The sequence below is a fragment of the Halichoerus grypus genome, chromosome 14 (genome assembly GCF_964656455.1).
Source record: "Halichoerus grypus chromosome 14, mHalGry1.hap1.1, whole genome shotgun sequence".
NCBI classification, from domain to species: domain Eukaryota; kingdom Metazoa; phylum Chordata; class Mammalia; order Carnivora; family Phocidae; genus Halichoerus; species Halichoerus grypus.
The window spans coordinates 33,278,850-33,304,832 of record NC_135725.1 but is presented as its reverse complement, the minus strand read 5'-3'; the positions used below and the strand labels follow the sequence as shown (position 1 = coordinate 33,304,832).

The 25,983-nt window shown below is 40.7% G+C and overlaps 1 protein-coding gene across 1 annotated transcript in view; it reads left to right on the top strand.

Moving 5' to 3' along the window:
- GLDC (glycine decarboxylase) overlaps positions 1 to 25,983 on the top strand; it is a 95,196-nt gene that overhangs the window by 33,257 nt on the left and 35,956 nt on the right. The window contains exons 5-15 of the mRNA XM_036065798.2: positions 663 to 740; positions 1,740 to 1,887; positions 2,394 to 2,590; positions 4,562 to 4,658; positions 9,645 to 9,750; positions 11,381 to 11,520; positions 12,067 to 12,147; positions 14,325 to 14,422; positions 15,132 to 15,216; positions 15,378 to 15,419; positions 16,788 to 16,930. Of these exons, the coding sequence (XP_035921691.1) occupies positions 663 to 740; positions 1,740 to 1,887; positions 2,394 to 2,590; positions 4,562 to 4,658; positions 9,645 to 9,750; positions 11,381 to 11,520; positions 12,067 to 12,147; positions 14,325 to 14,422; positions 15,132 to 15,216; positions 15,378 to 15,419; positions 16,788 to 16,930 (1,215 nt within the window). The remainder of the gene's footprint in view (positions 1 to 662; positions 741 to 1,739; positions 1,888 to 2,393; positions 2,591 to 4,561; positions 4,659 to 9,644; positions 9,751 to 11,380; positions 11,521 to 12,066; positions 12,148 to 14,324; positions 14,423 to 15,131; positions 15,217 to 15,377; positions 15,420 to 16,787; positions 16,931 to 25,983) is intronic.

Below are 25,983 nucleotides of genomic sequence, written 5' to 3'. Positions count from 1 at the left end.
TCCAGGATCATGACCTGAGCCGAAGGCAGTCGCTTAACCAACTGAGCCACCCAGGCACCCTATTTTTTATTTTTTTAAGATTTTCTTTATTTGAGAGACAGAGGGAGAGAGCATGAGCAAGGTGAGGGACAGAGGGAGAAGGAGAAGTAGACTCTCCACTGAGCAGAGAGACCATTTGTGGGGCTTGATCCCAGGACTCTGGGATCATGACCTGAACTGAAGGCAGCCCCTGAAAGGGAAAGGTTTTTAAAGGGGGTGTCAAGGAAGTCATAAACAAAAAAGAGATTATTTAGAGCAAGGTCACTTTCCTTTGGGGGACAAAAAGAGTCTTATTAGGTGAATTACCTCATTGTTGCTTACCAGGAAATTCTAGACTGACCAGTTAAGATTATATTACTGGGGAAGGTTGAAACTATAATCAGGTATGTATGAAGCCCCAGTTTGGTGACATGAACCTAGCACAAGTGACTCCATTTTGGGCCTACGGTTTTCTTTTCAAGAACGGAAATTGGATTTCAGTAGAATTCTGATCAGTAGAATTAAGGACTCAGTTTTTACATTGTGCTCAGAGTTTCCCTAAGTACCACCTTTGCTTTGCATTCTTAGAAGATACTTTGATTTCTTTAATGTTCATGTTTGAATGTGATTTTCCTTTTCAACAGGCACAACAAGAGGAAGAGATTTTTTGTTGACCCGCGTTGCCACCCACAGACAATAGCTGTCGTCCAGACTCGAGCCAAGTAATTAATTTCATTCATATTTTGAACTCAGGGATAATATATATCATGCTCATCACCTTTGCTTCTCTCTCTTACTTCCAAACTGATTGGAGGTGAACCTGGTTTAAATTGAGGTTGTTCAGTTTCGCTTCCTTCCCACTTTCTTCCTGAGATCTTGCCTAGTAAGTAAAATGTGTCAGAATTGAGAGAATACAGAAGTGGCCTTAGTTGCCTTTGCTTTATATTGAGTAACCATGTTGTTTGTTTTTTTAAAAAAAAAAAATTAAAAATATTAAAATAATTTCAGCAATGTTTTAGAAGGCTTGAGAAGTAGAGGGAAAAAATGGAATTCTCACACAGTTGTTAGAGTTTAGTGTGTGCAACTGCAAACATAGTTTATAAGGGATCCATATAAAGCCTAGGTGTGGTATGATATAGACGAAAGCAAGCGTACTGTATTTGTTTAGTGCTGTAATCAGATAAAAACAGCACAACTATCACCTGCCGGGGTGTCTGTTTGCTCTCTTCTTGTAAGAACGGGGCAATATTCCCCAACCCCATACCACCATCCCTTCAGAAGGGGTGTTCTCACATAGAATTGGAACTGGGTGGTTAAGAAAGGTCTTTCTCTTTGTCTTATTGATGGTTTTCCATTCACCTAAAACTGATCCCAGGTGAAAGTGGTGACTGCTCTGTAGTTGCAGGAATTGGTTCTTTAGTCCTAGGAAGCCATGTTCCTGACCCTCTCAGGAGCAGGTTCTGGCAAGAAAGGGGGGAATGGGTGTGGTAAGTGTGGAAGAGAGAAACAGAAGCACTCGAGATGGTGTGAAGCTCTGTTACCAATGAAAGGTCAGGTGTGAGATGGGTGTGTGTGTGTGTGTGTCAGGATGAGGTGGGGGTGGGGGGCAATGAGGAAGGACACTGAATATGGGCACTCTATCACTGAAAATAAATTGTAAGGGGTTTTATTTTCTCTTGAAAACCAAAAGCATGATTGCTCTTTGTCTTCTGTCTTTCCAGATACAATGGCGTTCTCATTGAGCTGAAATTACCCCATAAAATGGACTTCAGTGGAAACGATGTTAGTGGAGTGCTCTTCCAGTACCCAGACACCGAGGGGAAGGTGGAAGACTTCACAGAGCTTGTGGAGAGGGCCCATCAGACTGGGGTAGGCAAATCTCTCCTTGTGGGGGTCCATGGAGGCATGTCCCAACTTTGAATTATGATTTTTTAATGCATCTTAGTTTCCATAACTGTATCACCTAGAATGGTAAAACTCTCTCCTTCCTGCCTCCTTTTCTCAGGTTTATTTTGTTCATTAATTTCTGGTGCATAGTAAGCACTCAGTAATTTTTTAAAAAAAGATTTTAATTTATTTGAGAGAGAGAGAAAGAGCCTGAGCAGGGGGAGGGGCAGAAAGAGAGGGATTAAAGAGGCCCCCTGCTGAGTGGGGAGCTTGATGTGGGGCTTGATCCCAGGGCCCTGAGATCATGACCTGAGCCACCCAGGTGCCCCTCAGTAAATATTTTTGAATGAATCAGTGAGTAAATGGAATTCACAGGGTATGAAACAACCCTGTCTGTCTGCTTATATTGCAGATAATTTGCTATTCTCTCACTGCTCGCCAGGTGAAGGTGACAACTACGACCACTTTCTCTCTTGTGTCCTTTCTAGAGCCTGGCCTGCTGTGCTACCGACCTTTTAGCTCTGTGTATCTTGAGGCCTCCTGGAGAATTTGGGGTAGACATTGCCCTAGGCAGCTCACAGCGATTTGGAGTGCCACTGGGCTATGGCGGACCACATGCAGCCTTTTTTGCTGTTAGAGAAAGCTTGGTGAGGATGATGCCCGGGAGAATGGTGGGGGTAACAAGGTAATGAAGCTCATGTTTCTCCCCTTTGATTGTGTTATTATTTTCCCTGTTTCTTCTTCTGATTACAAAAGTTGTTGATTTCTCTCTGAATTTAACTGGGCCATGCACAATAATTTACAACATACTTGTATTCAAGTCACATAAGTGAATTTAATTAGGTTGACAAAAGCATTGAAAGACTGGACATTTTAGGTGGTTTTATATCTCACCACTTTCATTCTCAAATGCATTGTCATGCCACACAGTTAGGTAAAAGACAAGCACAGTGAGAGATTACCATGTACACATTGTAATCCACATTATTTCCTAGAGGCCTGCTACTTGTTTGTTCTAGTAATTTCTAAATGTACTTTCTCAAGTGCTTCTCATTGATACACCTCCTCAGATTAAGAATTTAGATGAATGTCATGATTATTACTGGGGAAATTTAACATGCCCTTTTAGACCTTTCAAAGAAGTTAGACTTACTAGCCCAAGTGAATAGCCTGTATTAGTGAATAATTTGAATTTTTGAAATGCAACTTATCACATAATAGCAAGAGGCACCTCGCTTTTTAGTGTAAAAATAAGTTTCTTCAAGTATTCTTACATTTGTTTCTTTCAGTGATATATCTTCACCAGGTGAGATGAGGCAGAAAGTTTTCTAATTAAAAAGAATTTAATATATTAATTATTGTCTGCTGATTTTTTTTTAAAGATTTTATTTATTTATCTATCAGAGAGAGAGCACAAGTTGGGGGGAGGCAGGCAGAGGGAGAGGCAGGCTCCCTGCTCAGCGGGGAGCCTAATGTGGGGCTCCATCCCAGCACCCTGGGGTCATGCATGACCTGAGTCAAAGGCAGATCCTTAACCGACTGATATACCCAGGTGCCCCTTTCTGCTGATTTTTATATTGAACTTCTTATCTTACTGAAAAAATGGACCCAGAGCTTGATGAAATAAAGGATAAGACTGTTGAATCTTTCTTTTTTTAAATTTTTAAGTTTTTTAATTAATTTATTTTTAAGATTTATTTATTTATTTGTCAGAGAGAGTGAGTGAGCACAAGCAGGGGGAGCGGCAGGCAGAGGGAGAAGCAAGCTCTCCACTGAGCAAGGAGCCTGACTCGGGGCTCGATCCCAGGACTCTGGGATCATGACTGAGCCGAAGGCAGAGGCTTAACGACTGAGCCACCCAAGTGTCCCCAAATTCTTTTTTTGTTTTTTAAAGATTTATTTATTTGAGAGAGAGAGAGCACGAGTGGGAGGGACAGAAGGAGAGGGAGAGAGAATCTCAAGCAGACTCCCACTCTGAGTGAGGAGCCCTACTCAGGGCTTGATCCCACGACCCTAAGATCATGACCTGAGCTAAAACCAGGAGTCTGTTGCTTAACCCACTGCACCACCCGGGTCCCCCTATCCAAATTCTTAATTGTATTAGGAAAGAAGGAAAATTTTTCTTAGAGACAAGTGGTAAGATTATTAACATTCTTTTTTTAAGTTCTTAAATTCCAGTTAACATACAGTGCAATACTAGTTTCAGGTGTACAATTTATTGATTCAACACATTCTTTTTCTTTGTAGCAGTACAGTTGCTTTAGATTCCAGGGCAGAAGTTGACTCCTTTGTCAGATATTTCCCTTTTTTCTGTGTCTGCCAAGATGCTCACAGTGAAATTTAATCTTCCCTAAGTTTAATTTTAAATTGAATCCTCATTCACCAGCATTATATTAGTCTGGGTAATTCCAGGGAAGTTTCCTTTCAAGGTTGCTGGTCTTTCTGTGTATATCTCGGTTCTTCCCTCAAAGTATATACTAAAAATTAGTAGTCCTATTTAGAACAGGATGGCTTAAGAATTGTTTCTTTATGGCCTTGCAGCCAAATATATTTTCTGGGTTCCCTTCAATCTGGGAAGGAAAGAAACAGGTCCCTTTGTGACCACCCTTGGTGCTATGATCATTTGTGTTAACTAGATGTTTTATTCTTGGGCCAGAGATGCCACTGGGAAAGAAGTGTACCGTCTTGCTCTTCAGACCAGGGAACAGCACATCCGGAGAGACAAGGCTACTAGCAACATCTGTACGGCTCAGGTCGGTCACGTGCCTGCTCTGCCACTAAACCGTGCATAGTCTACAGAAATGAGCTGCTCATGCATTCACTCGATTGTTCATTCGTTCGTCCACCACCTACTGACCAGTGTGTACATCAGAAGTGCTGTGATCTTATTGGTAGAGAAGCCCTGTGGTCTTGTCAGAACCAAAATACGATGCATTTTCCTGGAGCTCTGTGTATGGATGTACTGCATACGTCAGTGTTTCTAGCATTCTTGGCCATCGGGCCAGGTCCATTATGGGTGGTGGGTGATCGGGCACCTTCTCTTAAGGTTGAAATGGAAGCCCTCTAGGAATGTGGTGAGGGAGGCAATGTGACTGTGCTTGAGGGAGTGACCAAGATTGACCTGTTGGTGGTGGTCGTGGAGTACTCTTACTGGGGACTCAGGACAGGCATTCGTGAAAGGATGGACTAAAAGAGGAGGAGCTTCCTAAGTTCCTGACGATTCTGGAAGTTGCCCAGGGCTCAGGTCAGAGGAAGGAGTGTTTGAGACCAAGTTTCTAGGCTTAGGTGGAGGACTCTTCCTGAGCATCCAATCCATTCTAGGTCCATCTTCTCCATTCAGGGTAAGAGAAGGAGATCTTACCAACACCTCAGTGGGCAATACGGTGCTTTTTTTCTCTCAGGGCACTGGCTCAAAGCACCACCACCAGGTTTTAGACTCTCCAGGGGCAGTAGATGATAAGGTCTTCTATTTGGTTCTCTAGCCGGTGGTCTTTGGACTAGTTTCCTCAGTAGGTTTTCTTGTCTTCTTTGTTGCCTCAAAAAGGTGGCTGCTTCTTTTTAGCCAAGAGCTCTTCTTTTATCACAGGAAGGAGCCAGCTGTCAAGAGCTTTTCCTCTGTTGACAGCAAATTGAACTTTACATGATGCTATTACTTTCCATAGTTTACCCTTCATTTGTTGAATTCCCTGCTTATATATTTCTCCTTCCTGTGCAGCTGATTGCTCCTGTCTTGCTCTTTCTGCTCATGTTCTTCCAAAAGGTGCCTGTCTGGTTATAAATGCATTAAGGGGTTTTCTGCTTCAATGTTTGAAATTAATTTTACAGGTGAATTTGGGCTGAAAAAAGGCCTCTTTTTCAGCAATTATTAAAGTGATGTTTGCCTTGGAAATAGCGCAACTCTGTCTTTTGATTTTTTTTTTTTTTTAAAGATTTATTTATTTATCTTAGAGAAAGAGTGAGGGAGGCGAAGGGGCAGAGGGAGACAGGAGAGAGAATCCCAAGCAGACTCCACGCTGGGTGTGGAACCCGATGTGGTGCTCAATCCCAGGACCCTGAGATCATGATCTGAGCTGAAAGCAAGAGTCAGACACTTAACCGACTGCGCCACCCAGGTGCCCCTGTCTTCTCTGATTTTTACCTTCTCATTCTGGAGAACTTCCAGCTATCCATTGTCTATTTCATTTATGAGTTTCTTTTCATAATTGATTGGTTGCATAAAGCAGTTGCTCATAACTCCAGGGTCATTGTCTATAAGCATACAATTAATCTTTTTTTTTTTTGCAATTAATCTTTTTTGTTAGGAGATGACTGATATCTTTTGAGATGCTCCTTGAGCACTATATGCCTTTAACTCCAGCCTTCTGCTTCTTTAGCAACTGCTCTGTGTTCTCATGGCTGCCCCTTTTCTCTTGAGCATAATAGGCTCCACAATGCAGTTAGTTTTGCATTGTTGGTGGTACAAAGCTCTCTGAAAGTGTGTTATTGAATTCTTTTTTAAAATTCTTTCTATAAACTTGTGATATTTCACAGATATCTGAACTTGCATCACGTCCTGTTCTTTATGTTTTCTTATTTCTTGGGTTCTACCACCACAAGCAATTTTTTCATTAGCTTTCTCTGAAGTCAGTTGTGTTGAGGTGTAATCTGCATTTTATTAACTCTTCAGTGAGCTATAACTCTCCATAAAATTTGCTCATTTAAAGTATACAGTTCAGTGGTTTTCAGTATTTTTGTGAAGTTGTGCAACCATCACTAGCATTTCATTTCTGAACATTCTCATCACCCCAAAAGGAAACCTGTTCCCATGAAGCAATCACTCCCCATCCTTCTCCCCTCCCTGCAGCCCCTGGGAGCCACTAATCTACTTTCTTCCTATATGTATTTGCCTATTCTGGACATTCATACAAATGGGATTTTACAATATGTGGCCTTTTGTGCCTGGCTTCTTTCACTTAGCATAATGATTTCAAAGTTTATCCATATTGTGGTATGAATCAGTACTTCCTTTTTTTTATGGCTGTCCCATTGTATGGACATACCACATTTTGTTTATCCATTCATCAAGTGATGGATATTTGGGTTGTTTCCACTTTTAAGTATTTTGAATAAAGCTGCTATGCACATTCATGTACAAGATTTTATGGGGTCATATGTTTTCAGTTCTCTTAGGTATATACCCAGAAGTAGAATTACTAGGCCATATTATTAACCTAAATTGAACTTTCTGAAGAACTTCAGACTGTATTCCAAAGGGGCTTCATCATTTTGTATTCCCTCTACCAGCGTTTGAGGGTTGTAATTTCTCCACATTTTCACCAGTGCTTGTTATTGCCTGTCTTTTCAGTTATAGCCATCCTCGTGAGTGTGAACTGATATCTCATTGTGGTTTTAGTATGCATTTCCCTTATAACTAATGATTTCGAGCAACTTTTAATCATGAGCTTTTGATTACTCTTATTTTTTATTACTTTATTTGTATACTAATCATATTAAGTTTGTCCAAGTTATCCAGGAAATTTGAATTTTCTTGGTCTTCATTTCTCTGAACTTCCTTTGGAGTTCTAATTCCTTTCTGAGATTTCTAAAAATGATTCTATACTTGTCATCAGTTTGTTGACCAGTCACCTGATACAGTCTCCTCTTTGTGGGAAAGAGTCATCTCTACATTAAAAAGGGACATGAACCAACTTATACAGGGTTGTTGTGATAAGAGGATTCCAGAGGATTCTGTGAATATCAGGCCTGAGTTTCTATTCCCCAGCAGTAGTCATAAGCATTTGGATACACAGTGTCATGTATTGTTTGACTTGCCCTCTCCATAGCTGGAATGTGTTGTAGTGCTTCTGTATTTATTTCTAATTGTTGTACAGAGTCCACAAAGCTTCTATACTCTCTTGGGGAATTTTGGTCCAAGAAAGTCTACTTCTGTGTTCTTAGATGTCTTCTTCTGCTTCTTCTTTTTTTAGAGAGGGAAAGAGAGGAGAGGGAGAAAAGGAATCTTAAGCAGGCTCTGTGCTCAGTGCGTAGCCCAACTCGGGGCTTGATCTCAAAATCCTGAGATCATGATCTGAGCCAAAATCAAGAGTCGGATGCTTAACTGACTGAGCCACCCAGGTGCCCCAGATTTCTTCCTTTCCTCTGCATTTTCTTTGACTGTTGGCTTCACTTTCTGGCATCTTTTTTTTTTTTTTTTTTTTTGTCAGAGAGAGAGTGAGAGAGAGAGCACAAATAGAGGGAGCAGCAAGGCAGAGGGAGAAGCAGGCTCCCTGCTGAGCAAGGAGCCCAATGTGGGATTCAATCCCAGGACCCTGGGAACATGACCTGAGCCGAAGGCAGATGCTTAGCTGACTGAGCCACCCAGGCATCGCTTTCTGGCATCTTTTGAGAACTGTTTCTTGTTTTGCAGTGGTCCCATAGATGGGGATGCTTCTGGCAGCCTAGCTGAGAAAATGTGCACCGAACAAAATAGATCCAATATTGAATATCAGCCAACTTAAAAGCATTGTGTTTCTCAGGTGCCTTTCCCACTCTGTGGTGATTGGCTGTGAAGATGACCACATTAGGAGAAAATTCACACTAGTGGGACTGAAAACTTCAGAGTTTATGGTGCTGGACCAGTAAAATGGGAGTGGCAGTGGGAGAACGGAATAGGCTGGGCAGGGTAGGAATCTGAGACCTGAGTTGGGACCAGTTTCCTGGGAGGTAGGGATGATATTGCATGGTTAGAAGATTGCTTATTGGCAGGATCTAGGGTGATAAAGCAAATGAGAGATGGGACCAAGAGGAAGAGAAGCATGAGGTGGGCCTCCATCATTTTTTGCCACGTTGCCACTCGTTTTAGTATCTTATCCTAGCTATCTTCTTTTATCTTCTTCCCTGACTCAACATGCCATCACAGTGGGTCCTTTTCTTGTTCCCCATGCAGGACTTCCTCACTGAAGCATCGCTGTCTATGCCCCTTATCTCTGAGAGATTCCAGTGCCATTCCTTTCTATTTTCTGTCACACAAAAACACACGCTTCCCTGTAAATGTTCTTGTGAAACCTCAATCCCGTGGTCAAGGGAGATATCTTTACCTGAGAAAGTGACCTTGCTGTGAACAGGGAATAGCCAATAGGTGCTGATTTTCTCTAATACATGTCCTGCCAATTCATTTTGGTTTTATTCCCCTGTGTCCTGCATTTTCATTTTTGGTAGTCCTTTCCCACACAATATTCATTCATCCATTGGTTGGCTGAAATTCAGCTTCTAGGGCTTTATTTAAGTTCTCAGTATAATTGTGTTCCCTGAGTTCTTGTGTATTTGTAAATTGTTTGTTGCTTTTATCCTTGAATTGTTTGATGGATATAAAATTCTTGGATCTCACTTCTTTTCCCCTGACACCTTTATTACTCCGCTGTCTTCCTACATGAAATACTGCTCCTCGATGTTTAATGACAGCCCCATCTTCCCCCTTATGGGTGACATGATTATATTACATGGATGAAACTCCTCCTTTATAGTGGTCAAATTTGAAAGTTTAGTATCGTGACTCCAGGGTGTCTTGGATGCTGTGTTTGCCCCTGAGATAGGCAGGTTATAAATCATCCCCTACTCTCATAGAGAAAGCAGGAAATCTGATCACTTTTTTTGTCGCTGTTTTCAGTTGTGGCATTTCAAGTCAAAATAATACTCCTTCCCACTAACTGTCTTCATCGCATTGTTGAATATGATTCCTTAAATGTTCTTTGTTGTTTTAGGCTCTCTTGGCAAACATGGCTGCCATGTTTGCAATCTACCATGGTTCCCGTGGGCTGGAGCATATTGCTAGGAGGGTACATAATGCCACTTTGATTTTGTCTGAAGGTGAGTCACTTCATAACAAGACTGATAAACCTGAGTAAGTAAAATAGAAAACTCAGTGTATGTCCAATGCTGTATACAAAATTGAAAGTCAAATAAGAAAGTATTTCGCCATTTCTGATAGACTGAGTGTTAAAAATTTTAATATGGAGATCTTTTACTTGCTCCCCAACCCCATAAACAAGAGGGATGATCACTCAGAGAAAAATGGGCAAAGGACATTAAGTGTAATTTTATTTTTTTATTTTTTTAAGATTTATTTATTTTATTTTAGAGAGAGAGAACCAGGGGGAGGGGCAGAGGGAGAGGGAGAGAGAGTCTTAAAGTGCAGAGCCTGACACGGAGCTCAATCTCAGAACCCTGAGATCACAATCTGAGCTGAAACAGTCAGAAGCTTAACTGACTACGTCCCCCAGGTGCCTAAGTGTAATTTTAAAAGAAGTAAATATACAAATAAATGGCCAGTAAACATAAAATTTCAACCTTACTATTAAGGAAATGTAAATTGAAACAATAGTGTTTCTCCCATTACACTGGTAAAGATTAAAAAGAATGCTGATGTAGGTATAAAATTTTTTTAAAGATTTTTTTCTATTTATTAGAAAGAAAGAGGGAGAACACAGACGGAGAGTAAGAGGGAGAAGCAGACTCCCTGCTGAGCAGATAGCCAGATGTGGGACTCGATCCCAGGACCCTAAGATCATGACCTGAGCTGAAGGTAGACACTCAACTGACCGAGCCACCCAGGCGCCCATGTTGGTATAACTTTCATGAGGGCATGTAAGCAGTACATATCAAAAGCTTTTAAAATGTGCCGACAGTTTGAATCAAAAATTCTACTTCTAGAAATGTATCTAAAGGAAATAATCACCTAAGGATGTAAAGGGTATCCATTGAAACATTGTTTATAATACCACAACCTTAGAAACAGCCTAAATGTTCAATAATAAGTGATTAAATTATTTTACATGCATATATTTGAATATTATACCACCATTAAAAATAATGACATGGATATCGATCTGTAGAAAAGCAAAATGTTCTTTGTGTATTACAAATTTTTTAAAGTGTAAAGAAATATGTGATATCTCTCTCTCTCTCTCTCTCTCTCTTACACACACACACACACACACACACACACACATCCCAATTCTAGAGTAATATACACTAAATTGTAACCAGTGATTATTTCTGTATGGTGATTATGGTGATTTTTCTTTTTTTATATGTATTTATTTCATAATATTCTATAGCATAGTGACAAACTTTTAATTTCTTTAAAAAAAAAAAAGCAGCTATCAAAACACTGGCTAAAATCAGGAACAGACTATAGTTAAAATTTACCTCTTGGGGCCCCTGGATGGCTCAGTCAGTTAAGCATCCTACTCTTGATTTCAGCTCAGGTCATGATCTCAGGATCCTGCAATTGAGCCCTGCTTTGGGCTCTGCGCTCAGCGCAGTCTGCTGGTCCCACCCTCTACCCCCTCTTGTGCTCTTCCTAAAATAAGTAAATAAATAAATAAAATCTTAAAAAAAAAGAAAAAGAGTTTACCTCTTTACTTCTCTGTGAAAGGTCAGGGGCCGCGGAGCAGATTTCTGTGTTGGGGACTCGTGGCTCTCCTATCTTGTCTAGGTCTCAAGCGAGCAGGGCATCAACTCCAGCATGACTTGTTCTTTGACACTTTGAAGATTCAGTGTGGCTGCTCAGTGAAGGAGGTCTTGGACAGGGCCACTCAGCGGCAAATCAATTTTCGGCTCTTTGAGGATGGCACAGTAAGTAAAACTTTTCCACTTTTTAAACTACTTTAAAGTTTCCTGACTTTTCTTAGTAAAAATTTTCTTCTTAAAAAAATCAATATTGGAATTTTGGGCACAATCTATGTTTTTTAAACAATTTTCATTTCCCGCTTGGAACATTGTGACTTTCAAATAAAGGATAATTCATTCTTAGCTTTACTTAAGACTTTGTGTTTTCATGTATGGGACTCTTAGGCACATATTTTGCTCATAATACCCTTCACAATATGACTGTTGAAGGTAAAGACTATGATAAGTGATATAATAAATTAAGGTTAAGTATATCTGGTGACCTACCAGACCCACCAGACTGTTGGAGTCCAGAAGTGGCTCCTAAAACTCTAAACTTTGTAAAGTCTCAGACTCATCTAGCCATGCGCCAACTTGGATACAATGGCACCCAGATATTTTGGCATAACTGGGGGTCTTATCCAGCACCTTCCTCCCTTTGACTTCTCTTGGGGTTTCTCCACTGGTCTTGGTGTTGGGCTGATGTTTTCCCTTTCATTTTCATTTCTGTAGCTTGGGATTTCTCTTGATGAAACAGTCAATGAAAAAGATCTGGATGACTTGTTGTGGATCTTTGGCTGTGAATCGTCTGCAGTAAGTAAATTGAGAAGATGCATTTCTCATAATGACTGTTTGAGGTGTTGTCAAAGATGACTTTCCCTCTTGTGGCTCCAAGTGTGACACTGGGTGGCCTGCTGTTAAAATTATGCCACTGACCATCCCTGATAGCTGGTTGTCACTGCTGTGGGCCCTAGCTAGGACCTTACAGCCAGGCTATGTGGGAGGATTGTTAATGGTGTTTAATTAAAACTATCACTAACATGGAGAACCGTGACATTGGTGTCTTGGTTATGTCAGTTCTGGGAAAATACTCATTTATTGAACACCTAATATGTGGCAGGTACTATGTTAGGCCCTGAGGATGGTGGTGAATTAGACATGATTCCTGCCCCAACAGAGCTTATAGTCTAATGGGGACTCAGACATGCACAAGATTAAAATCCAGGTGATATCTTATGCTGGGTGTTGTCTGAAGATGCTCTGTGAGCACAGAGGAGGAGCTTCTCACCAAGACTTAGAGAAATTGTCCTAAGCTGAGTTCTGAATGATGAGTAGGAGTTATCCAATCTAAGATGGCACAATTGAAGAACTAGGAGGATGGGGCCAGAGGTGTTCCAGACACTGGGAAAAGCAACAATAAAGGCTTAGAGGAGAAAGATTGCAATGTGAACTTGGGGCAGTTCAGTGTGACTGAGTTGGTTTCTAAAGCAACGAATTAGCAGGGCCATGTGAGAGGAAAGGTTATAGTTCTGTGGAATGAAGATGACAGAGAAGCAGTCAGTAGCTACCTAAACCTGTGGCAAGATGTTAATCACAACACTCTATAGGGCCTGGTGCATAGGAAGCACTCAGTAAATACTGTTGAATGAATCAATGGAAGGAAACGTTTCCCATACAAGTAGAAATAGGTTCCAGAGTGCTGACCGTGTGCTGAACGGTGCCATCCTGGTCGTCTATGTACTCTTTAAGAAGAGGACTTCAGTACCAGATAACAGTTGTAAATCATCAAAGAGATATCACACTGTTCTTTTTTAAGCCTTAATAAATAGGAGTGAATAAGCCATCTTCTCTCTAGAACTCTGCATTAAATTTAACCACAGGTTCCATGCATTTAAGGAATATTTATGGAGCACCCACTGAAGGCTCTAGATGGCTGTACTATCATGAGGAACAAGCCATGCATTTATATATTCTGGATATTAAACCCTTATCAGATATGATATGCAACATTTTTTCCCATTCTGTGGGTTGTCTCAATGCTTGATAGTGTCCTTTGATATGCAAAAGTTTTTAAATTTTAATTGAAGTCCACTTTATTTACTTTTTCTTTTGTTACTCGTGCTTTTGGTGTCATATTTGAGAAACAAAATCCAAATCCAAGATCATGCAGATTTGTGTCTGTTTTCTTCTAAGAGTTTTATACTTTTGGCTTTTAAATTTAGGTCCTTAGTTCACTTTGAGTTAGTTTTTGTATATGGTATAAGGTAAGGGTTTGACTTCATTCTTTTACGTCTGGATATCCACTTTTCTCAGCAATTGTTTGTTGAAGGGATTATCCTTTTGCCCACTGAATGGTCTTGGCACATGTATTTTATTAGAATTGTTCTCACAGATAAAAGCACTGTCAAGTGAGAATACTTACTTGAGTGTTGTCATCATAACTGGTTTTTAAAAATATTTATTTATTCGAGAGAGAGAGAGCAATCACATGCATGGAGTTGGGAGTCAGAGGAGAGGGAAAGAGAGAATCTCAAGCAGACTCCCCGCTGAGTGTGGAGCCAGAAGCAGGGCTCAATCCCACGGCCCTGAGATTGTGACCTGAGCCAAAATCAAGAGTTGGATGCTTAACTGACTGAGCCACCCAGGCGCCCCCATCATAACTTTTTTGATAGCCCTTTAAAATAACTTAATGTAACTTGCTTCATTACTCAAGGAACATGCAGGAGAAGTCTTGCCAGGGAGGGGGTGGCAATAAAAATTGTCATTTTTCCTCTTTTCTTCTGGCAAAGGTCAGTAGAACTTAGAAATGGTGCTCCGCCCAATTCATGACTCCTGATACCTGTTACCTCACCATGCCAGATGCCAGGGGGTTGGGCGGTGGTAGTAGATCTCTAGTGCTTTGTCGGGGTACATGCCAGCCAGAAGCCTGGATCTCCACATGTCGTTCCAGGCATGCTTTCCACTGTTTAGTCTGTGGTCTCTCCACACAGGAGCTGGTTGCTGAAAGCATGGGCGAGGAGCGGAGAGGTATTCCGGGGACTGCTTTCAAGAGAACTAGCTCTTTCCTCACACATCAAGTGTTCAACAGGTTTGTGTGGTTGTATGCATTATGTGCTGTGGCTTGGGAGTACAATAGAGAGTGGCTGCTTTTTAAAAAATTTTGTTTTAAAGATTTATTTATTTGAGAGAGAGAGCAAGTGAGAGTGTGCAAGTTGGGGGAGGGGCAGAGGGAGAGAATCTCAAGCAGACTTACTACTAAGCATGGAGCCCAACATGGGGCTTAATCTCATGACGCATCATGAGATCATGACCTGAGCCAAAACCAAGAGTGGGAGGCTCAACCGACTTAGCCATCCAGGTGCCCATAGAGAGTGGCTTCTGGATCCAACTATGATATGGCTTGGGTTATTGTGGTTCAGCCATGGCTCACTAATAAACCAAGGCCATAAGGATTCCATTCCTGATTGGCATACACGTTGGCAGTGTAATCCCTAAGCCCACTTGTCAGGAAGAGAGGTTTGGATGCATGGTTGCTAGGCTGAAGTTCATACCCAGGAACTCAACATAGTCCTCTTCCCAACCTTCCTCTCCTGCCCACAGAAGCTTCTTGTCCTACTGCATCCCCTGAGGTTCGTGGGGGTTCCATGCCTTTCCCTCTGATGCTTTGTTGGCATGTTGCCCATGGCTCAATTTGATCTGTATTTTGAAGGTAGATCTGTGTGTCTTATATTTCAGGAGGATGTATATGGACTCTTATCCCATTATAATGCCCCAAATCATGTGTTTTGTGTTCACAGCTATCACTCAGAAACAAATATTGTGCGATATATGAAGAAATTGGAAAACAAAGACATTTCCCTTGTTCACAGCATGATTCCACTGGTAATTGTTGTCTTTATTCTTACCTCTAACCTCAACCCTGGTCTCACCTCTTTGGGTTGCAGCTACATGCTGCAAGAGGGATGGAGGGGTGGCCATGTGGGGAAATCAGAGGGTCAAGAGGAAATCATTAATGTGATACATTTTGGATATGCTTCTTAAAGGGGTCCTGTACCATGAAGCTCAACAGCTCATCTGAACTCGCAGTAAGTAGGACACTTCTCTTAAGAGGGAACTTAGTAGGAGCAGTGTTCTAGCTTGTACATAATTAGATAACTAGAGAAAGCTACTGGGACTGATTTAATACCTACCTGAATAATTCTTTACCTTGCTATTCTTTTTTTTTTTTTTTAAGATTTTGTTTATTTATTTGAGTGAAATAGAGAGAGAGCTTGAGTGGGCAGGGAAGGGCAGAGGGAAAAGGAGATGCAGGCTTCCCACTGAGCAGGGAGCCTGATGCTGGGCTCAATCCCAGGACCCTGAGATCATGACCTGAACCGAAGGCAGATGCTTAACCAGCTGAGCTACCCAGGCACCCCCATCTTTATGTTGCTGTTCAACAATCTTAGGAGAAACCCCAATTTTATCGCAACTTGATCATTTAAATTTGAGTAAAATTATCTGAAACTAATACTATATGTTAATTAATTGAATTTAAATTAAAATAATTAAATATATAATATTCATGCCTTCCTATCCCCTATTTATTTATTTATAGATTCATGCCTTCCTATCCCCTATTTATTTGTTTTAGTATAGATTTTATTTTTAAGTAATCTTAAAAATCTTGAACTCACAACCCTGAGACCAAGAGTCACATGTCTACTGACTAAGCCAGCCACATGCCGCTCCTATTCCCCCCTTTAAACCTGCAATGCTTTTATCAACTTGTAGCTGTTAAGCTCAGTAGAATTCAGAACCTTAAGCCTTCTTTCTAGAAATCCATTCACAGTGCAAGAAGGGTAGAGACTGGAGGTTTTCATTTATTTCTTGTGTCAACAGAAGAGTTGTGTAACCTGCTCTTGTGGTTGGTAAGTATCTCTCCTAGGCTAGGATCCATTTTAGCAAAACTATCTTCTTCCTTTTTTTCCATAGGGTTATTCTGATATGACAAATCACATCAGACAAAGGAAATCACTTTATATTGTGATTGGAAGCATTTTCCCCATTTGCTTTTGTTTTTGTCTTGTTCTGAGAATAAATACATGTGCTGTATGAGTCCAAGTAAACCATACGTGAAACAACTCACTGGGTTTCATGGATATAAATCTATTTTGGGGACTTTTTGTTCCTGAAAAGATAGAAAAAGTTTATATTTTTGTGTAAATTCCCTTTCTAGGCCTTTCTGACCCACTTATAAAATGAAGGCAGTAATAGTACTTACCTGGTAAGATTGTGGTGAGATTTAATGAATTAATGTATTTAAAGTGCTTAAAACAGTGCCTGGCACATAGTAAATACTCTTTGTGCTAGCTAGTGCTATACTCATCATCATCATCATTATTAAAGTTTACTATTGTTATTACTATTACAATTGTACATATGCATGTGTTTTCTCCCCTGTTGCTCTTCAGCCTATCACATGGAAAGAATTTGCAAACATCCACCCATTTGTGCCTCTGGACCAAGCTCAAGGGTATCAGCAACTTTTCCGAGAGCTTGAGAAAGACTTATGTGAACTCACGGGCTATGACCGAATCTCCTTCCAGCCTAACAGGTAAGAGATTTCTTCTCCTGTCTTTTAGCTATCTCTTGTGGTATAATACCCACCCCCAAAATTTTGAGGCTTGAAATGACAATTTCGTATCATTCTGAGAGTTGAGTAGACAGTTCAACTCCGCTGGGGTGGATGGCTAGAATATCCAATAAGTAGCCACATTCACATAGATGGCAAGTTAATGATGGGCTGTTGGCTGGGAGCTCACTTGAGGATGTTGACCTGGGCCTTGGTTCTTATTCATGTAGCCCTCTCCATGTGGTTGCTTGAGCTTCATTCGTCCTGGAATGATGTCTAGGTTTAAAGTGGAGTGTTCCATGATGGAAGAATGTGGAAGCTACAAAACCCCTTAAGGCTCAGCCTCTGAAGTTTCACAGCATGACTTCCAGAGCATTCTAGCTGTTAAAGCAAGTGACAGGGCCAGCCCAGTTTGAATGCAGGAGGGGACAACACATGGGTGTGAATGTCCAGAGTTGTGTTTCATTGTGGGTCATCTTTGGAAACTAGTTACTATATCCATCAATGACATAGCATTAGAATTAGAATCAAGTACACATGTTAACTCCTAACAAGCAGCAACATCTCAATCCTGTAGGGTCAGGAGAACCTAGATCCTGGTTTGTGCTGTCACTAACTTTGAAATTTCCCTGCTCCTCTTCTGGCCTCTGTTTCTTTATCTGTAAAGTAAAAACTCTGAAGAACAGTTGACTTTAAAAAAAAATTTTTTTTTTAATTTATTTTTTGACAGAGAAAGGGAACATAAGCAGGGGGAGTGGGAGAGGGAGAAGCAGGCTTCCCTAAGAGCATGGAGCCCGATGTGGGGCTCGATCCCAGGACCCTGGGATCATGACCTGAGCTGAAGGCAGACGTGCAACCGACTGAGCCACCCAGGCGCCCCAAACAGTGACTTTTTTTAAAAGCAGATGGCTCTAGCAACATTTCTTGGGTGCTTGTTAAAAATACAAATGTCTGTGTCCCACTCTAGGCCTACTGATCATAATCTCCAGGGTTTAGGACTAAGAAACCATATTTTTAAGAAGCAAACAAATGATTCTGATATACAGCCAATTTGGAATCCACTGGGTTTGTGATCTGTCTTCATGGGAATAGAGAGATAGGTGGATAGACAAACACTTTCATCAGCATGAATTCACATTTAACTATCTTCAGAAGAGTTGCGTTTCTGCCGAGGGATTCTCCACAAGAAGTGTAATTCTCCACCAGCAGCCTCAGCATTGACATCACCCAGGAGCTTGTTAGAAATGTAGACTTCAAGATACAAAAATCAAATGATTTTTTTTAAAGATTTATTTATTTGAGGGTGGGGAGTGGCAGAGGGAGAATCTTCAAGCAGACTCCCCGCCAAGCGAGAAGCCCGACTGGGGGCTCGATCTCACAACCTTGAGATCATGACCTGAGCCAAAATCAAGAGTTGGAGGCTTAAGCAACTGTACCACCGAGGCGCCCCAAAAATCAAATGATTTTAAAACTGGGACATTTATCATCTCACTCTCTGAAACAGAAAGTAATCAGATCTTAGCTACAATCAAGCCCTACCTCCTGTTTGGTAACATAAGCTATACAGCAAAGTCATGCATTTTGTGAAAACAGTATATCCTATAAAATACAAACCCTTTAAGATGGGGGCATATGGCAAATGAAAGGACACGGAGCTCTTTTAATAGTAGCCTCTCAAATGCTGATTTTATAAATAGGAAGGAATGACATTCATGAAAGTCTGGCTTCATACCTTCATTAAAACATCATCATCAAGCCCCTCCCCCTTTTTAAAGGAAGAGAGGAACCTTAGTGAATTATTAATCTGAGGCAATAAACCTTAATTAAATGTTGAAGATGAAGAAACTTCGCCCTCTAGTGATGGACTATGATTACATCGTCTGTGTCATATAGGAGAGTAATTGTTAAGGACTATTTTAACTCTTAAGTCATTAGCTTTTGCAGCTCATTGAGGGCCCAGCCAGGGTCCTGAAAGACTGACCTAAGGATGAGGAAGCTTGCCTTCCCTTAAAGCAATGGTTCCCAACCCTGGCTGGAAATTGGAGTCATGTGGTGGGTTTATAAAAAGGTTCTGGTGTCCATATCACAATCTCAGATTGAATTATAATCTTGATAGGGAAAGACTGGGGTGAGGGAAGGGACACAGGCTTGAGTATGTCGTTAAAGCTTCCCAGGTGATTCCAATTTGAAGGCGAGGGTAAGAACCACTGTCGTAGAAGTTTCTCTGTTGTTTTTCTTATTACAGATAATGCTCTTTCTCTGTCCTGCTCTCCTCACTCATGTGATTGGCAGTGAGATTCAGTACTCCATCTCAGTTTTGTAGGAGGGAAGGAGATGGTTATTAGGATGTCGTTTCTGTCAGTGATGCCTTCTCCACCTTCACAGATTCCCAGATATAACACTCATTGCCAAGAACCGATTTGAAAGTGACAGGAGCTGCGCCCAAAGTTGAGGCTTATTGAGGGATATTTCTGGTTCTTAGCAGAGGCTGCTGTGACAGATGAGGAAATGCCCTACTCTTTTGTTGGGAAGATAGAGAGACGATGCTTCCAGAGATTATTAAAGTTTGGGGAAAGGAGGAAGGGATGTAATAATGCAATATATGTTAAGAAAGAAAAAAAGAAGAAGAATGTACCAGGAGGGGAAGAATGAAGGGGGGGAAATCGGAGGGGGAGAAGAACCATGAGAGACGATGGACTCTGAAAAACAAACTGAGGGTTCTAGAGGGGAGGGGGGTGGGAGGATGGGTTAGCCTGGTGATGGGTATTGAGGAGGGCACGTTCTGCATGGAGCACTGGGTGTTATGCACAAACAATGAATCATGGAACACTATATCTAAAACTACTGATGTAATATATGGGGATTAACATAACAATAAAAAAATTAAAAAAAAAAGAGGAAGGGATGCACCATATATTCTCTGTGTAAGGATTTTGTTTTTATCTTGTTAAAACCCTCTTGGTTTATTTGTGCTAATCTCTCCACACGTGAATTATATATCCAGGTCTCATAATCTATATTCTAAGTATTATAATTAGTTACCACAGGACTAACTGTTTATTGGTTAGTTCATCATGATTTACTGCTGGCTAGTGACCACTCCAATCCAAGGTATTGTTGTAGGCTTCATATTTATTGTAAGAAGAAATACAAGTTTTCTTGAATATTCTGTACAGAGGGAGAATTTACTGTATCATCTCAGCCACTGAAATTTAGAATTACTTCTAAAATATGGGGTGCAGTCGCAATTATCATCAAGGTACTATTTCCTGGTGTTTTCATTTATACCTAATTGGAGTTGGTCAGTATGTCTATAGAGTTCTAGAGGCTAGTCACCAAAAAGTTTTGCATCTAAAATTTCTTTTCCTTTTTTGTTATATGATATTTAAAAGATAAATATGGCAAAATTTTTAGGAAGTAGCATTAGTAATATTTTGCAACTCTAAAATTTTTTATTGTGGTAAAATACACATAACATGAAAATTTACCATTTTAACCATTTTTAAGAGTATAGTTCAATAGCATGAATTCACATTGTTTTGTAAGCTTCAGCACCATCCATCTCCAGAACTTTTTTATCTTCCCAGATCAAAGCTCTGTATCAATTAAACAACAACTCCTCATTTCTCTCTTACCCCAGTCTCTGGCAACCGTGATTTTATTTTCTGCTGCTACTAAATCAACTACTAGTTATGTCATGTACGTGGAACTATATAATATTTGTCTTTTTGTATCTAGTGTATTTCACTTAGCATAATGTCTTTATCCATGTTGTAGCATGTGTCAACATTTCCTTTTTAAGGCTGAATAATGTTCCCTTGTATATGTGTGGACCACATTTTGCTTATCTCTGCCCATTGATGGACACTTGGGTTGTTTCCACCTTTTAGCTGTTGTGAATAATGTTGCTATGAACATTGGTATACAAATACCTGAGTCCCTGGTTTTAATTCTTTTGGGTATATACTCAGATGTGACATTGCTGGATGTATGGTAACTCTGTTTAATTTTTTGAGGAATGGCCATACTGATTTATGTATCAATGCAGAGGTATAGGTGGGAAAAGGTATCTGAAAAGAAGGACAGTTATCTTAAGGTGGTAGAACTTCAATACTTTTTGTCTTTAGGCCTTTTTAATTTTTTAATTTTAATTTTTCCCCTTCCCTGTCCTTAACGCTTTTTTAGATTACTAAAAACTTTAACCATGATACATGTTAGTATGTAATATAAAAAGAAGTTAATTTTATTGTGGGGAACATGCATATTATGAAACAATTAAACACAATGTAAGGATGCTTGCAGATTCATCTCTACGGTGGGTCTCCTGATCTCAGAGGATTTCTGCATCCCCTAATGGCATGATGAAGCTGGCTTCGACACTTGCCTGGGTTTGGAGGCAAACCATGTACTACCTCAGTCTTAGCAGTGACACAGTACTCAAACATAAAGTGAGAACGTCTTGTACCGTGGGCAAAGAAACCAAGCTCTGCAGAATAGAATATTTAACACCAAGTGCACTCATAACACAACTCTCTGGTTCTAAGATGCCTGTGTAGGAGAACAGTTTTCAGGCATGAACCTGAGTGTTCTGCATGTGGCCCTGATGGCTCCACCTCATCTTTGCTGCTGGGCCCTTCCATACTATCTTCTGGTCCAGCGGAGATCTACATGATGCTCACAGAAGGCTATTGGTCTTTCTCTAATAGTTCCTACCTAGATATACACTGCCACAGGACCTTTCTCTTCAGTGGATTCTTTTTCTGAAAGGGAATTCAGCAGCTCAAAGGAAAGGTTAGCATCCAGAATATGTGAGACCTCCAAACGGCTTCTCAGTCATGATGTAGGTTTCTCTCCTACACAGCAAGAAAGCAAATGCTGTGTTACTGATCTGATTGAGGTTTAATTGAGGAATGACTGATAATTAAGGTTGATAAAGGATTTTATTATGATCAATTGTGGCATGAAATCTTTCATTCATGTAGCTGAACTTTTACTTGGTCTATTTCCTGGGACCGTTAGATTCCAAAAAGGTGTCTAAAAGACTTGAAACAAAAATGTCAAGAAACTTGTCCCCATTTCTCATATTTATTTGCTGCATCTACAAACCTGGAGAGCATTTCCAGTTTGCTGAAGAAAATACCCAAATATTTCATTACCTTTCCATTTTCTACTATGCCTAGCATGGCTTGCTTTGACTTGTTCCCCCATAATAGTGTGACACTCTTAAAATCATTCAACAGCTCATAAATACACTCCAGGAATTGCTGGGTTAGAATTATGATGTAATGTTTAAGGGAGACAGAAACAGTAATTAACACCTTCCACAGATATTTAAAGTGAAAGACAAGCCGGGATTATTATTAGCTCCCTTGGCTTATAAGAGTAAGGAAGTTGTTTTCATCTTTAAAAAACAGCAAACTACGATCATGAATGTAGATAGAGCTGTCAGTTGCTTTCCCAGAATCTCCACCTGGAAGGCTCTTAAACAAAGGTGTAAACAGGGCATAATCTATGGATCTCAAACTTTATTGTACTGCAGAATCACCGGGGGGCTTGTTAAATTGCTAAGCTTCACTACCGGAGTTTCTGATTCAGTAAGGCTGGGTTGGGGCCTGAGTATTTGCATTTCTAACAAATTTCAGGATGATGTTAATATGCTGGTTTGGCCACTATACTGTGAAAAACACTGGGGTTGCAGGCATTCACAGTCCTGGCTGCTTATTAGAATTAGTTGGGGAGCCTCTGAAGAATACTGATGCTCTCCCTACCCCACAAACTAGTTGCATCAGAATCTCCTGAGGGGGGAGGTTGGAGTTCAGGAATCACGGTTTTTAATACCCTCCCCAGGTGATTCTAATGTGCATCACTGGGTTGCAGAGTGTGTTGCCCTAAACAAATACCAGAGGAAAGTTTAGTTAGATGACTAGTATCTTCCAGTGGACTGAACTTTGAAAGTGCCCTTTGAAGACTAAGTCACGACCATCATGTGCCTATCAGGAGATGCAGAAAGGAGAATCAAACACCTGATAGTTGCTACCTCCCACTCCACCTTTTTTTTTTTTTTAAGATTTTATTTATTTATTTGAGAGAGAGAGTGAGAGAGAGCGAGCACAAGAGGGGGGAGAGGGAGAAGCAGACTCCCTGCTGAGCAGGTAGCCCGATGCGGGACTGGATCCCGGGACTCCAGGATCATGACCTGAGCCGAAGGCAGTCGCTTAACCAACTGAGCCACCCAGGCGCCCTCCCACTCCACCTTTCTTGAGCTCATGATTGATGGCACTGATTAGCTCTAACATGACTCCTATCATTGGTAACCTCTGATAATGCTTTCCTATGGAGCCTGATGCAGCTCCACAATCCACCTCTCAGAGAACGCTGGGACGCCAGACAGTAGAGACCCTCCTCTGATTAGAGACTGATTTCCCAAAGAAGCACTCAGAATGCCAGGAAGAAGAGAAAGAAGGGTGAAGGATGAAGAGAGCCATCTTTGGGGACATTGAATGCAGTGAAGAGAAGACCTCCCCTTCCCCAATTTTCTTAACTCTCAAAAGTATGTTTTGATTTTTGCAGTTTGTAAGGCTTGGAGCAGTGGATCTCACACTTGGTCACACCCACAAGTTTTTTTTTTTTTTTAAGATTTTATTTGTCAGAGGGAGAAAAGAGCACAAGCAGGGGGAGCGGCAGGTAGAGGGAGAAGCAGGCTTCCCACTGAGCAAGGAGCCCGATACCAGGCTCGATCCCAGGACCCTGGGATCATGACCTGAGCCGAAGGCAGATGCTTAACCGACTGAGCCACCCAGGCGTTCCCCCACAGGATTTTCTGATTCAGTACTTGAGAACTTGTATTTCTATCAGGTTTCCAGGTGATGCTAATGCTTTGTTTGGGAACTTCAGTTTGAGAACTGCTGCTTTAAGGTACACTTCAGATATCAGAATGGTTAGAACTGGATCTATTCAGATATTTTTGACCAGAAATTGAAGGTTAAGTATAGAATTCAGTTTATGTCAAATTAGATACAGATTGGTAAGAACATTCCAGAATATGTTGAGAGGTTTTTATTATATGCTCATTGGAAGAAGATCCAGGCAGTTTTTGGGTACTTGAGGTAAGCAACAGCATTAGACTGATTAAAATCCTATTGCTTCCAAGGTGTGTGTATTGGGAAAATGTCAGTTAATCCTGTTTATTCCATTCATAAGATAGGAATCAGTGCCTTTTTTTTTTTTTTACCTTATTTCCCTGGGAGTGTCTTACTACGTTGCCATGGATTAAAGTGGGTCATTTTGACACAGTAGCTGTTTTGACCATCTTACTGGGATCGGTTTTACCATGTCAGTTTCTTAGCTAATTTCACTTGGATCACTTGGTCACTTCCTGAGCACTTGATGGTGGTATTTTTAAAATAAAGAAGTTCTTGGATCAGGGGAGTTTGACATCAAAATGCCCAACATCAAAACATAGATAGCAAGAAATCATTAATCAGTTTCCTTCTGGAGAGTGAGACTGGGAAGAATAGGAGGGGGTTGCTTGTTTTACTGATATAAATTCTTAAATCACATGAATGCATTACTTTATAATATATAATATAATATAATATAATAATATAATATAAACTTAAATCCACCTATGAATTAGGTGGCAAGACCCAAGGGAGGCTGGCAGCAGAGAATAAATCACGGTTACTCCAGGGGAAGAGTCACCACTACCACTGGAAAATCTGTGACTGTCCCATTCCTTGGGTCACTCTCTCCAGGTTGATGAAGTCCCAGGCTACTGGAGTATCCTATGGACTGGGAGTGGGTCACGTGTCCAACACTTTGTTAATGAGTAGTGATTGGGAATGTCTGGTCCCTTCCCGCTTCTATAGGGGGTTTAGGACACTGCCTTTTCCCCAGACTCACACAAAATGGGAAATTCCCCTAACTAGTAAGGAGACTAAAAGGCTGTGCGTTCCCACATACACATGAAAACAGCAACAATGAATACCCAGCAAATCTCCAGCATCCTAATGGAAGACTTCCTTAGTATTAAGATTTATTTATTTATTTGTCAGACAGAGGGGGGAGGGTAGTGCACAAGCAGGGGGAGTGGCAGTCAGAGAGAGCGGGAGAAGCAGGCTTCTCGTGGGGCAGGGAACCCCATGTGGGACTTGATCTCAGGACCCTGGGATCATGACCTGAGCCAAAGGCAGGCGCTTAACCGACTGAGCCACCCAGGCGACCCTTCCTTAGTATTTCTAAGCACATTCATGCGTTGGATCATCACAGCACCATTTTCTACTTGGGCTGTCTTTGATGTCTTTACTGTTTATTTGATACGTAGTTTGCAGATATTTTCTCCCACTCTGTAGCTTGTCTTTTTGTCCTTTTAGTGGGTCTTTCGTAGAGCAAAAGTAATTATGGTGAAGTGTAATTTATCAATTTTCCTTTTATGAATTGTGCTTTTGGTTTCAAGTCTGAGAACTCTTTTCTTAGTCCTAGATTCTAAAGACTTTTTTCTGTTTATTCCTAAAAGTTTTCTAGCTCTGTATTTTACATTTAAATCCATAATCCATTTTGAGATAATTTTTGTATAAAGGTAAAAGCCTTGGGTCGACCTATGCGTGTCTGACTGCTCCAGCACTATTTGTTGAAAAGGCTGTTGTTCCTCCACCACTTTGCTTTTGCAACTTTGTAAAGAATCAGTTTGGCTTATTTACGTGAATTGATTTCTGGTTTCTATAGTCTAACCCATTGATCTACATGTCTGTCCGTCCCCCAGTAACACAAATCTTGATTCCTGTAGGTATATAATAAGTCTTGGCATCAGATAGACTGATTCCTCCCACTTTCTTCTTTTTCAAAGTGTAGCTATTCTAGTTACTTTGCCTTGCATATAAATTTTCAAATAAACTTGTTTATATCTACAGAAATCTTGGTTTTATTGGATAATGATATATATATTTTAGCTTCCATATGTTGCAATGTATACAATGGGCTAGATGCTAGTTGTTAGATAGTATATAGATGGTTAAAGGGAAACAATGCACTTCATA